Below are 13,469 nucleotides of genomic sequence, written 5' to 3' on the forward strand. Positions count from 1 at the left end.
CTGGGGCCCTGCCCCACGGGCATAGTGGTCTCACCTCCTTCTCCTTGCCCTGTGGGCCGTGCTGGGCATCGCTGGAAGCCCACTCTTCATCCTGTGGGGCAGGGAGCTGCCGTCTGATTTTGAACTGAACCTTGTACGGCTCTGAATATTGAAGGATTTTGAGAGCATCTTCATATTTTATGTTGTCAAAGAACACGGTTGTACTGAGCAGCTGATCCCCTAGACCAAGAAAGAGCAGCCCCAGGGCCGGGTGTGTGAATGAGACAGGGTCTGCTGTCTTGCCTTGGCTGGCGACGAGGGCCCCAGGGGCATGAATAGGGGGAATCCCACTGAGTCTGCCCCACCAGTCCCCCACTGAGTGCCTCAGGCACAGGCAAGGTGGATGGGGTCCCCCATTTTACTAGATGCAGTGGGTGATCCCAGCCTCAAGCTGTTGAGCAGAGGCGTGAGGAGGTCATCCTAAGCTCCAGGTGTGGTTCCTACCCCTCAATACCCCCCTCCAGGTCCCTCCCATCCTGGTGGGGAGAATGGTGACCCCAGGGATGGAACTGCCATGGCACCTTCTCTCAAGTTAAAAAGCTTGGCGGCTGAGGAGTCCTTCAGCACTTGCTTGACGAAGATCCCCTGGTCCCCACCACCTGTGACACTGTAGCCACTGGCTCCTGCCTCCACCTCTGTCTTCAGCGTCACCTCTGTTGCCTCCTGGACAGCCTGGAGCAGAAGCACATCAGGGCCATGGTAAGCATGTGCCAGTCCCACCATAAGCATCCCTGCTGGGGCCTGTGTCTCCAGAAGATGGGCACACCACCATCCTTCCCATCAGCCCAGACAACACAGAGCAGGGTAGGGTACCCACCAGGTGGGCTCGGGTAGCTGTCTCTGAGCTCTGGAGGAAGCCAGCTGGAACCTGCCAGAACTCTTGTCCCCACCCCAACCTGCCAGGACTTAGGCACAGCCTGTCCATGCCACCAGGCCCAGCAGGGCACCAGGAGCAGCGCAGAACGGATTCTGCTTTCCCTGTGGCCAAAGTTCCCCTTTTTCAGCTCCTTCATGCATTCTTCACAAACACGTGACGCACCAGTTGTGTGCAAGGCACCTGATGCTCAAGACAAGGAAGCATAGCAATGCCAAGGAAAATACGGGACATTGGGTGCAGCCTGCCAGACCTGGGACAGGATGGGGCCTGTGTCCTGCAGAGCTCTTGGACTGCTGGGGCCTCCAAGGAAAAAAACTAGTTGCTTAAGAGGCAGAGTGCCCTCATCGTTGGGTGCTAGCAGAGTCTAGCACCTTCCATAGTTACATGGCCTGGGTGCTGACTGGCCCTTTCAGCCCCACGGCTTGAATATGCAACAGACACCAGCACTGCCCCATTGCACAGAGGAGAAAATCGAGGTCTGTACAGCCAGGTCTACCTGGCCAGGAGCTTGGCTATGCATCAGACTCCACCCCAGGGAGGGGTGGAGAGGGCCAGGACCAGATGTAGCCTTCTGGAGCCCCTGCCCTTCCCCAGGCCTGACAAGGGGGACAAGAACACCCCTCCTCCCCAGGGCACGGGGCACACTGCCGGCCTCTTTGCTCCTCCCCTGCCTGCTCTGACCTCGGACTCTCTGGCTGGATCCCTTGAGGACCGACACACCTCTGTGACCCTCAGCTCCTGCTGTACCCACCTCTGGACGACTCATCCTGAAAAATGTCCGTGAGTCCCCTGAATCTCGCTTCCACCAGGATCTCCGTCTCCCAGCAGAACCTTGCCTGCCGGGGGCGTCTTCCTGCAGCCACAAGTGTTGGGAGTTAGGCACCTGCCCCAGCTCAGGGACAGGGAGGGGCACAGGTAGGCTGGTGCCAGACCGGGAGCCCTCCCTTCAGAGGGGCCCAGAACTTCCAACACGCAGCTGTGTGCAGAGGCAGCCGAGTTCCTCCAGGCACATCCACAGAGAAAAGGCAACTCTCTGCCTTCCTGCTTCCCGACAGGGCCCAGCCTACAGCCCACAGCACCCACCCTACAGCCCACAGCGCCCATAGGGAAGCCCCACAGCAACTGGAGTTTTGTATGGAGGGAGATAAGAAATTCAAATTGTACAAAAATGAATCCTTTCATAGATATGCCTCCTCTGATCCCTTCCCCGAGTCCTTGTCTCCAGAGGTAGCCATGGGGCCCTGTCCCGAAAGACAGCATGAGTGTGTTACACAGGTGCAGGGATACACACACCCTGTGCCCCGGAAACACAAACACAGTAACACGAGGCCTGTCCCCATCAGCCCATACGCATGCTCACAAGAGCTGCAGGGCACCTCCATCCCACTGTGCCCTGGCCAGCCGCAGGGAGGGACCCAAGCGCACAGAGGAGTCTGAGAGGACATCTGAGTGGGCACTGCCCAGTGGGCAGCGGGGCAGGGCAGCAAGACTGCACAGACATGTGTGAGTTGCCCACACAGGGCGATGCAGGAGGAGACCTGGGTGCCTGTGGGGCTCTGCCCAGCAGGCTCACCTGGAGTCCAAAGTCGGCAGCCTCAGTCGTGTATTCGTAGACAGGTGAAGACCCCTGCGGCCGTGGTCGAATGACCTCATCCGCAGGCCCTTCAGTCACCTGACGGGAGAGAATCCAGTTATTTTTGCCACTGGGTTCTCCCAGTGCCCAGGGAGAATGGGGGCAGGGTATGAGGAGGACACACTTCCTCCTGCTCTCACTTACAGAGTGGTCATCTTCCGTTTCTGCACCTGGCTCCCCGGGCTGCAGCTGTCGGCCGGACACTGCAGAGAGAGTGGCTGTCAGCGGAGACAAGCAGGCTGGGGGAGCAGATCGGGGCCTGGGGGAGGGAGCCGGGAGTGTATGTACACTGTGGAGGTGTCATAGTCCTTTCCTGGACACTGGATCGGAGAGCAAATTCAGGGGCTGGGGGAAGATATATAGCCACTGGGCTGGAGAGGCTGTGGCATCAGGTCAGGTAGCAGTGAATTGAGACTGGACTTATTCCAAGTTGGAACAGATTTAGTCCAAGAAAGTGACTAAACAAACACAAGGTGTTTGTTATTGTATAACCACACCCTGGGAGGATGAGAATCCAGAGCTGCCAGAATATATTATCTAAAATGTCCAGCAGCCACCAAAAAATTACAAGTTACGTGAAGAAACAAGAATGTATGGTCCATACTGAGAAACAAAGCAGTGAATGGAAAGTGTCTCTAAATGTCTACTAACGCTGGGTTTCATACAGACTTCAAAGAAACTATTAAAAGTTTGTTCAGGCCGGGCACGGTGGCTCACGCCTGTAATCCCAGGACTTTGGGAGGCTGAGGCGGGTGGATCACCTGAGGTCGGGAGTTCGAGACCAGCCTGACCAACATGGAGAAACCCCATCTCTACTAAAAATACAAAATTAGCCAGGCATGGTGGCACATGCCTGTAATCCCAGCTACTCAGGAGGCTGAGGTAGGAGAATCACTTGAACCTGGGAGGCGGAGGTTGTGGTGAGCCGAGATTGTGCCATTGTACTCCAGCCTGGGCAACAAGAGTGAAACTCCGTCTCAAAAAGAAAAAAAAAAAAGTTTGTTCAAAACACAAAAACAAATCATGTTTAAAAAATTAATGGAAAATATGTTAACAATGGCTCAATGAAGAGAGAATCTCATAAAGAAATAAAACCTATTTTTTAAAAGCAAGCAAAAATTCTGGAGTTGAAAATTTACTACTGGGGTTCACCAACAGATTTGAGATACCAGAAGAATTATCAACTTGTAGATTAATATAAATTAACCAATTTGAAGAACGGGGGTCAGGGGGAAGATTGTTTGAAGAAAAACAGAGTCTCAGAGCATTAACCATAAGATAAAGAGGCAGAAGAGAGAGTTGAAGAAGTGATAGCTGAAAACAATCTGCAGAATCCAAGAAGCACGACCAAACCTAAGCAGGAGAAACACAGAGATCCACACCTAGACACGTCATAGTCAAAATGCTTAAGAGAAAGGGCCCCATCACATAATAAGGGCACAAAAATACAACTAATACCTGAATCACATCAAAACCATAGAAGCTACGAGAAAGTGGAACAATATATTCAAAGGGCTGAAAGAAACTGTTGTCAACGAAGAATTTGATATCAAGCAACCTATCCTTCAAAAATAAAGGCAAAATAGTCTGGGCATGCTGGCTTATGCCTGTAATCCCAGCACTTTGGGAGGCTGAAGTGGGAGGATTGCTTGAGCCCAGAAACTCAAGGCCAGCCTGAGCAATATAGTAAGATCTCATCTCTACAAAAATTTTTTTTTTTTGAGACGGAGTCTCACTCTGTCACCCAAGATGAAGTGCAGTGGCACGATCTTGGTTCACTGCAATCTCCGCCTCCCAGGTTCAAGTGATTCGTCTGCCTCAGCCTCCCGAGTAGCTAGGACTACAGACACGCGCTACCATGCCCGGCTAATTTTCGTACGTTTAGTAGAGGCGGGGTTTCACCATGTCGGCCAGGCTGGTCTCGAACTCTTGACCTCGTGATCCGCCTGCCTCAGCCTCCCAAAGTGCTGGGATTACAGGCGTGAGCTGCCGTGTCCGGCCTAAAAATTTTTTTAAAAATTAGCAGGGCATGGTGGTGCATGGCTATAGTCCCAGCTGCTCAGGAGGCTGAGGCGGGAGGATAGCTTAAGCCTGAGAGGTTGAGGCTGCAGTGAGCTGTGATTGCACCACTTCACTCCAGTCAGGCAGAGCAAGACTCTGTCTCAAAAAAATAAAAATTTAAATTTAAAAAAAAGGAAAAATAAAGGCATTCCCAAATGAACAAAGACTTGGAAATGTCATTGCTAGCAAATCTGCCTTACAAGATATACTAAAGAAGTCCTCCGGACTGAAAGGAACTAATACCAGACACTAAGTCAAATGCACAGGAAGAAATGGAGAATGCAGAAAATGGTAACTATGCAGGCAAATATAAAAGACTCTATGAATATATATTGTCCTCATTTTATTTCTTAACTTCTTTCAAAAGCAGAGGATTGTATAAAGCAAGGATTGACAAACTTTTCTTGAAAAAGGCAATATAGTGGATATTTTAAGCTTACCAGGCCACATGATCTCTGTTGCAACTCTGCAGCCATAGTACAGAAGCAGCTATAGATTACAGATAATATGTAAATAAATGAGCAAAACTGTTTCAACAAAACTTTACTTGTAAAACAAAAAGGAGGCTGGATTTAGGAGACAGGCAATCGTCTGTGAACCACTTATATAAGGCAACAATTCTAACACCATACTGTTAGGATTATAACATATCTAGATACAGTATATACGTGACAATAATAGCAAAAAGGAGTAGGAGGAGAGGGTATACAGTCAGCCTCTCATATCAGTGGTTTCTGTATCCTGAGTTCAATGAAACTTGGGTCAAAAATGTTCTCCCAAAAATTGCATCTGTACTGAACATGTATAGACTTTTTTTCTTGTTATTATTCCCTAAACAATATAGTATACCAACTGTTTACACAGCATTTACATTGCATTAGGTATTATAAGTAATCTAGAGATGATTTAAAGTATAGGGGAGGGAAGGTGTATGTAGGTTATTTGCAAATACTACATTGCTTTATAGAAGGGACTTGAGCATCCATGAATGTTGGTATCTGAGGGAGGTCCTAGAAGCAATCCCTCATGGATGCTGAGGCACAAGTGTACCCTGGACCAAAGTTTCTATAATTTACCAGAATTAAGCTGGCATTTCCTGGGGCTGGGAGTGGGAAGGGAGATTGATTGTAAATGGGGTTGAGAAAATTTGGAAGGTGATGGAGGTATTCCAGAACTGGATTGTGGTAATGTTTGCACAACTCTATAAGGTTAGTAAAATGATTGAATTGTACATTTACAATGGGTGAGTTCTATGGTTTATAAACTGTACCTCAATGAAACTGTAAAAGAAAAAGGTAATTAACTGTATAAGACAAAAATAAGTCAGCATGGTGGCTCACACCTGTAATCCCAGCACTTTGGGAGGCCAAGGAGGGCAGATCACTTGAGGCCAGGAGTTTGAGACCAGCCTGGCCAACATGGTGAAATGCTGTCTCTACTAAAAATACAAACATTAGCTGGGCATGGTGGTGCACGTCTGTAATCCCAGCTACTCAAGAAGCAGAGGCAGGAGAATCACTTGAACCCAGGAGGTGGAGGTTGCAGTGAGCTGAGATTGTTCCACTGCACTCCAGCCTCGGTAACAGACCAAGACTCTGTCTCCGAAAAAAAAAAAAACAAAATAAAATGTATCTTAGAATTTTACAAATATAGAAGTAAAGCATATGACAGGATGGGGATGGAGTGCAAAAGTTGCTGTTGTGGGCCGGGCACAGTGGCTCACGCCTGTAATCCCAGCACTTTGGAAGGCCGAGGCGGGCGGATCACGAGGTCAGGAGATCAAAACCATCCTGGCTAACATAGTGAAACCCCGTCTCTACTAAAAATACAAAAAAATAGCCGGGCGAGGTGGCGGGCGCCTGTAGTCCCAGCTACTCGGGAGGCTGAGGCAGGAGAATGGCGTGAACCCCGGGGGGCGGAGCCTGCAGTGAGCCGAGATCGCGCCACTGCACTCCAGCGTAGGCGACAGCGAGACTCCGTCTTAAAAAAAAAAAAAAAGTTGCTGTTGTGAAGATCTTACATTATACTTAAAGTGGGACAATCTTACTTGAAATTATACTGTAATAAGTTAAATATTCAGGGTATAAACCATAATGCAACCATTAAAAAAATAAAAAGATGGAATACTAGGCTGGGCGCAGTGGCTTGTGCCGTAATCCCAGCACTTTAGGAGACCGAGGCAGAAGGAACACTTGAGGCCAGGAGTTTGAGACTAGCCTGGGCAACACAGTGAGACCTCATCTTTAGAAAATATTTAAAAATTAGCCATGCATGGTGGTGCACATCTGTATTCCCAGCTACTCGGGAGGCTGAGGTGGGAGGATCACTTGAGCCCAGGAGGTTGAAGCTGCAGTGAGCCAGGCTCATGCCACTGCACTCCAGCCGGGGCAGCAAAGCAAGACCCTGTCTCAAAAAACAAACAAACCAAAAAACACCTAGATCTCCTTTTTGAAACACTGCAGTAAAAACTGGCAAAACTGAAAGGAGAAATAAATCCACAATTATTATACAATAGGAGATTTTAACACTCTTAGGAAATGATAACCTTACAAAGTAGAATAGGGGAAGATACAAAACACTTGAAGTACCCATCAACCAACGAGACCAAACTGACACTGGGAGAACCCTCCTGACAGCAGCCGGTGCATGCTGCTCTCAGGTGCACAGAGGACAGTCACTGAGACAGGCCCCATGCTGGCTCAGAAACCTGTCTCGACGAATTTAAAATAACTTCAGTCATCTGAATTCTCTTCTCTGACCCCCAGTGGAATCAAGACAGTGCGGCAGAAACACAAATCAGTGAACAGAAAACAAAGTCCAGAACAGCCCCACACTTACATGGCCAATTCATTCTTGTTTGTTGGTTGGTTTGTTTTGTTTTGAGACAGGGTCTCGCTCTGTCGCTCAGGCTGGAATGCAGTGGCACAATCTCAGCTCACAGCAACTTCTGCCTCCTGGGTTCAAGCGTTTCTGGTGCCTCATCCTCCCAAGTAGCTGGGATTACAGGCATGCGCCATCATGCCTCACTAATTTTTTTTTTTTTGGTACTTTTAGTAGAGATGGGGTTTCACCATGTTGCCCAGGCTGGTCTTGAACTCCTAGCCTCAAGTGATCCACCTGCCTTGGCCTCCCAAAGTACAGGCGTGAGCCACCATGCCCGGCCAAATTCTTGTCAAAGCAGCCCAGTTATTCCAACAGAAAGCAAAGTCTTTTCACCGAATGGTCCTGGAACAGCTGGGTATTTACTGGGAAACCAATAAACCTGGACCCTTCCATCCCATCACTCATGAAAATGAATTCGAAATGAATCATAGAGGGGAATGGAAAACCAAAAACTATAAAACTTCCGGAAGAAAATATAGGAGAACTTCTTTAACACCTCGAGGGCAGCAAAGTTTTCTTAGGATACAGAAGGTAAGGATCATAGAACGAAAACTGATAAATTTAAGTCCTCATAATTTAAAACACTGGCCTTAAGAGCTTTCATTTTCCTCAGAAAATGAACAGGCAGTGAATGTATCTGGCAAAGGACTTGCATGGAGCCTGTGTACAACTCAACAGAAGAGAAAAAGCTCAACTAAAAATGGGCAGCAGATTTGAACAGACATTTCACAAAAGAAGATGTACGAGTGTTCAATAAGTACAAGAAAAGATGCTCAACATTTTCAGTCATCAGGAAAATGCAAATCAAGACCAATGGAACAGAACAGAGATCCCAGAAACAGACACACGTACACAAAGCTGTGATGATCTGTTCAATACATGGCCTGGGATCCATGGGATATCCATACGGAAAAACATTAATCTTCGCCCCACCTCAGCCAGAGAAAATTAATTTCATGTGGATTACAGATCCAAAATTAAAGGCTTAACAATAAAATTTCTAGAAAATAAATAGAAATTACTTTTGGAGTAGGGGAAAAATTCTTAAACAGAACACACAAAAAATGACAGATATTGGTCTATATTAAAATTAAGAGCTTCTGGCCGGGTGCGGTGGCTCACGCCTGTAATCCCAACACTTTGGGAGGCCGAGGCGGGCGGATCATGAGGTCAGGAGATCGAGACCATCCTGGCTAACATGGTGAAACCCCATCTCTTCTAAAAATACAAAAAATTAGCCGGGTGTGGTGGCGGGCGCCTGTAGTCCCAGCTACTTGGGAGGCTGAGGCAGGAGAATGGCGTGAACCCGGGAGGCGGAGCTTACAGTGAGCCAAGATGGTGCCACTGAACTCCAGCCTGGGCGACACAGTGAGACTCCATCTCAAAAAAAAAAAAAAAAAAAGAAAAAGAAAAAAGAATTAAGAGCTTCTGTTCATCAAAAAACACCACTAAGGGCATGAAATGTAAATTAGTATAGCCATGATAGAAAACACTATGGATGGTTCCTCAAAAAATTAAAACTAGAACTACCATTTGATCCAGCAGTCCCACTACTGGGTATATATCCAAAGGAAATTAAATCGATAAATTGCAGCTATCTTTGCCCAAAACACAGATTGGGCAAAGATACCTGCAATACATTTACCAAGCAAAGGCCTCCAACCCAGAATGCACAAAGAATTCTTGCAAACCAAAAGACAAACAACCCGATAGAAACATGGGCAAGAAAACACTGGAAAGGTAGCTCATAGAAGAGGATATTCAACCAGCCGATTAGTATATGGGAAGATGGCCAGCATTTCTAGTCATCTGGGCAATGCTAACAAAACCAGGAGGTGCCATATGCTCCCAGGAGAGTGGCTGAAATGGAACAGTTGAGGCGGACCACCCGGAGACAAGGCCTGGGGCAGCTGGAACTCCATCCTGGTGTGGGTTGAGGGGTCAGCTGGCGCAACCACTTGCAAACAGCCTGGTAGAGCCTTACCCTGTGGCCTAGCAACTCATAGCCAGGGGCAGAGCCAAGAAATATGCGCACATATGTCCCTCAAAAGATGGATGCAGGAACATCCATCTCAGTATAATCTGCAGCACCCAGAAACCAGAGATTCAAATGTCCATCAACAGTAGAATAAAAAAAAAATGCGAGGTATTTGTCCAATGGAACAGTATATGGTATAAACTATGCCTACGTGCAACGTGGATGAAGTTCACAAACACAAGGTTGAGACACAGAAGCTAGATATAAAAAGCGCTCGTACCGGGGGAGCCCGTCACATCCAGCTCACAGTCAGGCTCAGGCCACCTAGGGCTGAAGTCGCCAGAGGGAGCAGGCAGACAGGGTCTCCTGGAGAGGGCTAATTACTTGGGTGTGCCATGGTTTGTATCCTTTCTCCATAAAAAAATTTAGAATTCTATATAAAATCAAACACAACTATAAACTTTACACTAATAAATCTGAAAATGTCGATTGATTGGATATATTCCTAGAAAACCCACAAGAAGAACCAAACTTGTCCAACCCACGGCCCACAGGCCGCACGTGGCCCAGAACAGCTTTGAATACGGCTTAACACAAATTCATAAACTTCCTAAAACTTTATTACACTCTTTTGCAATTGTTTCTTTTAGCTCATCAGCTATCATTAGTGTAGTTTATGTGTGACCCAAGACAATTCTTCTTCTTCCAATGTAGCCCAGGGAGGCCAAAAGATAGGATGGACGCCCCGACGGATAATCCAAGTATTTTTGTAACGATTCAAAAATCAACATGGTGAAACCCCATCTCTACTAAAAATACAAAAATTAGCTGGGCATGGTGGCGGGCGCCTGTAATCCCAGCTACTAGGAAGACTGAGGCAGGAGAATCACTTGAACCCAGAAGGCAGAGGTTGCAGTGAGCCAAGATCATGCCGTTGCACTCCAGCCTGGGCAACAAAAGCAAAACTCTGTCCCAAAAAAAAAAAAAAAAAAGAAAAGAAAAAATCAAACCCCTTATTTAAAACCGTCCCACAAAAAGGACTCCAGGCTCAACCCCCACTCCGAATTATACTCTAAATATTCCAAGAAGAAACAGTACCAATCTTACACCAACTCTGGCGCCCTGGCCTGGGCTCCAGGGCCTCCCTCCTGCAGTGACGAGGAGGGTCTCAGACCTAAGGCCCCCATCCCTGCCCCAGACCCAGTTGCTGGTAGGACACTGATCGGGAAGGAGCATGTCCCTATCCTTTGGGGTGGTGTGCTGGCCTCGGGGACCAGCTGCTCCCTGTCCCCTGCGGTAGGTGTCCTGGCCTTGGGGACTGTCTCATGAAGACAGATGGGGAGGCCCAGTCCCGGCAGTGGTCTAGGTCTGGCTGCTCCTCTGGCCAGTGTGCTGTGTGGCCCTGAGCAAGCTCATCCCCTCTCTGAGCTTTCATTCCCTCATGGATACGTGGACCACCCTGCCTGCCCTGACTGTAGGTTGCTGGGCTACAGACACTGCTCCTGCAGAGGCACCCCCAGGGCCATGCCTGCTCATCCCAAGAGCACCTCTGCCTGCTCAGGCCCCTGCCGCTCCCTTGCTGCTTCACGGGCCTTTCCTTGCCCTTCTGCAAGATGGCTCACAGCCCAGGTCCCCTCTGGCTCTGCTCTCAGGCCTGGCAGGGCTGGAGGATGGTGTCTCCTGGGGGAGGTTCTCTCAAGCGAAGGAAGAGAAGGGCAGGAGGTGAGGGCAGGCAGGGCTGGGTCAGTGCCAGGAGGCATCAACACTCACCCCCACGTCATCCCGGCCCCGCCACCTTCCTACTGCTCCGGGGGCCAGGCCCAGACCCCTGGCCTCCATAACCCCCCAGCAGAGCCACAACCTCCGTTTCCCCCACCTGCCAAACCAGCCTTGCCCAAGGTGTCAGCCCAGGAATTGTACCCCTGGCAACCCCACGACACGATCTCCTCCACAGGCCCCTCCTCCCTAACCAGGCAGTGAAGGGGCAAGGCCCTGTCTCCCTTCTGCACAGCTCTGTCCTGGCCACCTGGGCCCATCTCACTCACCTTTGCATTCAGACACTGCCCCACCACCTGACAGGGCCCCTGCTGCTCCCACCTGGACGCACCCCCAACCTGCACAGACAGAACTTGGCCAGCCCCACCGCTCTGCCTCCCAGATGGCTGCCAAACCCTCCACTCCTTGCCCACCTGCCCCCTCCCACTCCCTCCACGTGGCCCTGCCAGGGCTCCCCAGTGCACCCCACAACCCTGAGGGACCACCAGCTGGGGCCACCCTGGCCCCTCTGGAGCTGCCTGGAGCTCCAGCCACACCAGACCCACAGCAAATTCGTGGGACGGGGCGGTGCCAAGGAAAGGGACAGGAATCTGGCCAGAGCCTGCCCACCGCTAAGCCAAGGGCAATGGCAAGTAAGCCACTCTCTGGCCTCAGTTTCCCTTCCTGCTCTGCCCAGACCCTGCCGCTCAATCCCCAAGGTGGGTAACATGTGAAAACTGAGGCTGGGGGAGGGGAGCCACTTACCCAAGGGGACCCAGCCAGTAGGTATGGAGCTGGGGCAACTACCCAGCAGGGCTGGGGGCAGAGGAGGGTCCCCGGGTCACTTGGCCCACAGCTGCTCCCCTGCCAGCAGGTGCAGCTGGGGTCATGAGTGGGGAGGGGCTCCACTGCCTCGGAGACCGGGTGTCCCAGGCCCTGCCCAGCACTCAGGGTGGGGCAGGTGTTCTGAGGCTGCCCAGAAACCCAGCCGCCTTCCCCTCCCTCCGCAGCCTCCCCAGCCAAAAAGCCCCACCCAGCTGGCAGGAGCCTGGATGGGTTGGGGGTGGGGGGCAGCTGCCATGAGGCCCAAGAAAGGGTCAGGTAGGGTAACTCCTCGGAGAAGGGACTCGCCAGGCAGGGAAACACAGGTCTGCTGGGCTGGGGGTGGGCACCACGGTCAAGGGCCCCTGAGCTGGGCACAGCCGGCTGCACTCCGAAATCTCTCCAGGGTAGTCTTGTGGGTGTTGGGGCCGGTGAGGGAGGGTGTCGACAGCAAGCCCTAGGCACACCCTGTGCTGGGAACCTGCATGGGGGAAGGAGGAGGAGACGTGACCAGCCCTGCTCCTGCTGGCCCTCGTGCCTGGTCCTGCCACGGGCCCACGCAGGACAGTCCCCAGCCCCACCCTCAGCCACCACACTGGGAGTGGCTGTTCCTACACTGCCTGTGGTGGGGATGGAGTGCAGAGGCTCAGCGAGCGGCAGACCCGCCTCTGGCCACAGAGCTGCGGAGCGGGGACCCCTCCAGCCACTGGGCTGGCAGGAGCCTGGCCCAGGAACACAAACAGGAAGGGGGAAATCCTGCCCGCCTCGGGATAAGGCTGCGCAGCCAGGCTACCGGCCTGGGACCCGCGCCAGTGGGGAGAGAGAGGAAGGCCCCCAGTATCCCAGTCCCCCACCAAGAGCACCGCCTCCCAGGCCCGAGCTCCTGAGGAAGCCCCGCCTCGGCCGCAGAGCGCAGGAGAGGCCGCCTTTGCCCGCCCCGCCTCCGGTTCTCCCAGACAGGCTCTGCAAGTGGCCCCATCACCTGAATCATGACACTGCTTGTTGACGGTCACCAAAGCCCCACTTCACAGAGGAGAATGTGGAGGTGACTTGCCTGAGCCAGGCCCAGCTGGTCAGGCTGTTGGCACCTGGTTCCTTCCCCAATGCCCTTCCCCCACTCCCCGGGCCCCCCAGCGCCCTGGCCTCAACACTACCATTAACATTCCTGCGGGTGAAAACTTGAACCTTGTGCAGGGACCCCAGGACCCAGGTCAGTCCCTTGCATGCCAGGGCAGGTGGGGGTGGTACCACAGTGAAAGCTGCAGAGGACACCCACCCTGGCCCAGAAAAGCTGCCTCCCCGAGAACTGGACTATCCTGGGGCAGGGCCTGAGCAGGTGGGGCCTCAGGAAGTGTGTTTGGGGGACGAGCAGATCCTGGCCGGGAGGCGGGGTGCGGGGGCGGGGAGGGGCGGAGCGGGAG

The 13,469-nt window shown here is 51.4% G+C and overlaps 1 protein-coding gene across 5 annotated transcripts in view; it reads right to left on the reverse strand.

Annotated features, from left to right (window-relative positions):
- Positions 1 to 13,469, reverse strand: part of AHNAK2 (AHNAK nucleoprotein 2) — a 41,601-nt gene that overhangs the window by 18,144 nt on the left and 9,988 nt on the right. For 2 of the 5 annotated variants that reach the window (XM_031001704.3, XM_031001705.3), the window contains exons 2-6: positions 2,694 to 2,752; positions 2,490 to 2,588; positions 1,668 to 1,769; positions 561 to 711; positions 35 to 219 (exon numbers count right to left, since the gene is read on the reverse strand). In XM_031001704.3, the coding sequence (XP_030857564.3) occupies positions 35 to 219; positions 561 to 711; positions 1,668 to 1,769; positions 2,490 to 2,588; positions 2,694 to 2,752 (596 nt within the window). Of the gene's footprint in view, positions 1 to 34; positions 220 to 560; positions 712 to 1,667; positions 1,770 to 2,489; positions 2,589 to 2,693; positions 2,753 to 5,050; positions 5,100 to 11,991; positions 12,530 to 13,469 lie in introns of all 5 variants that reach the window. The other 3 variants (XM_063698232.1, XM_063698231.1, XM_063698233.1) reach the window with 3 other exon arrangements.

Source organism: Gorilla gorilla, chromosome 15 (assembly GCF_029281585.2).
Source record: "Gorilla gorilla gorilla isolate KB3781 chromosome 15, NHGRI_mGorGor1-v2.1_pri, whole genome shotgun sequence".
NCBI lineage: Eukaryota > Metazoa > Chordata > Mammalia > Primates > Hominidae > Gorilla > Gorilla gorilla.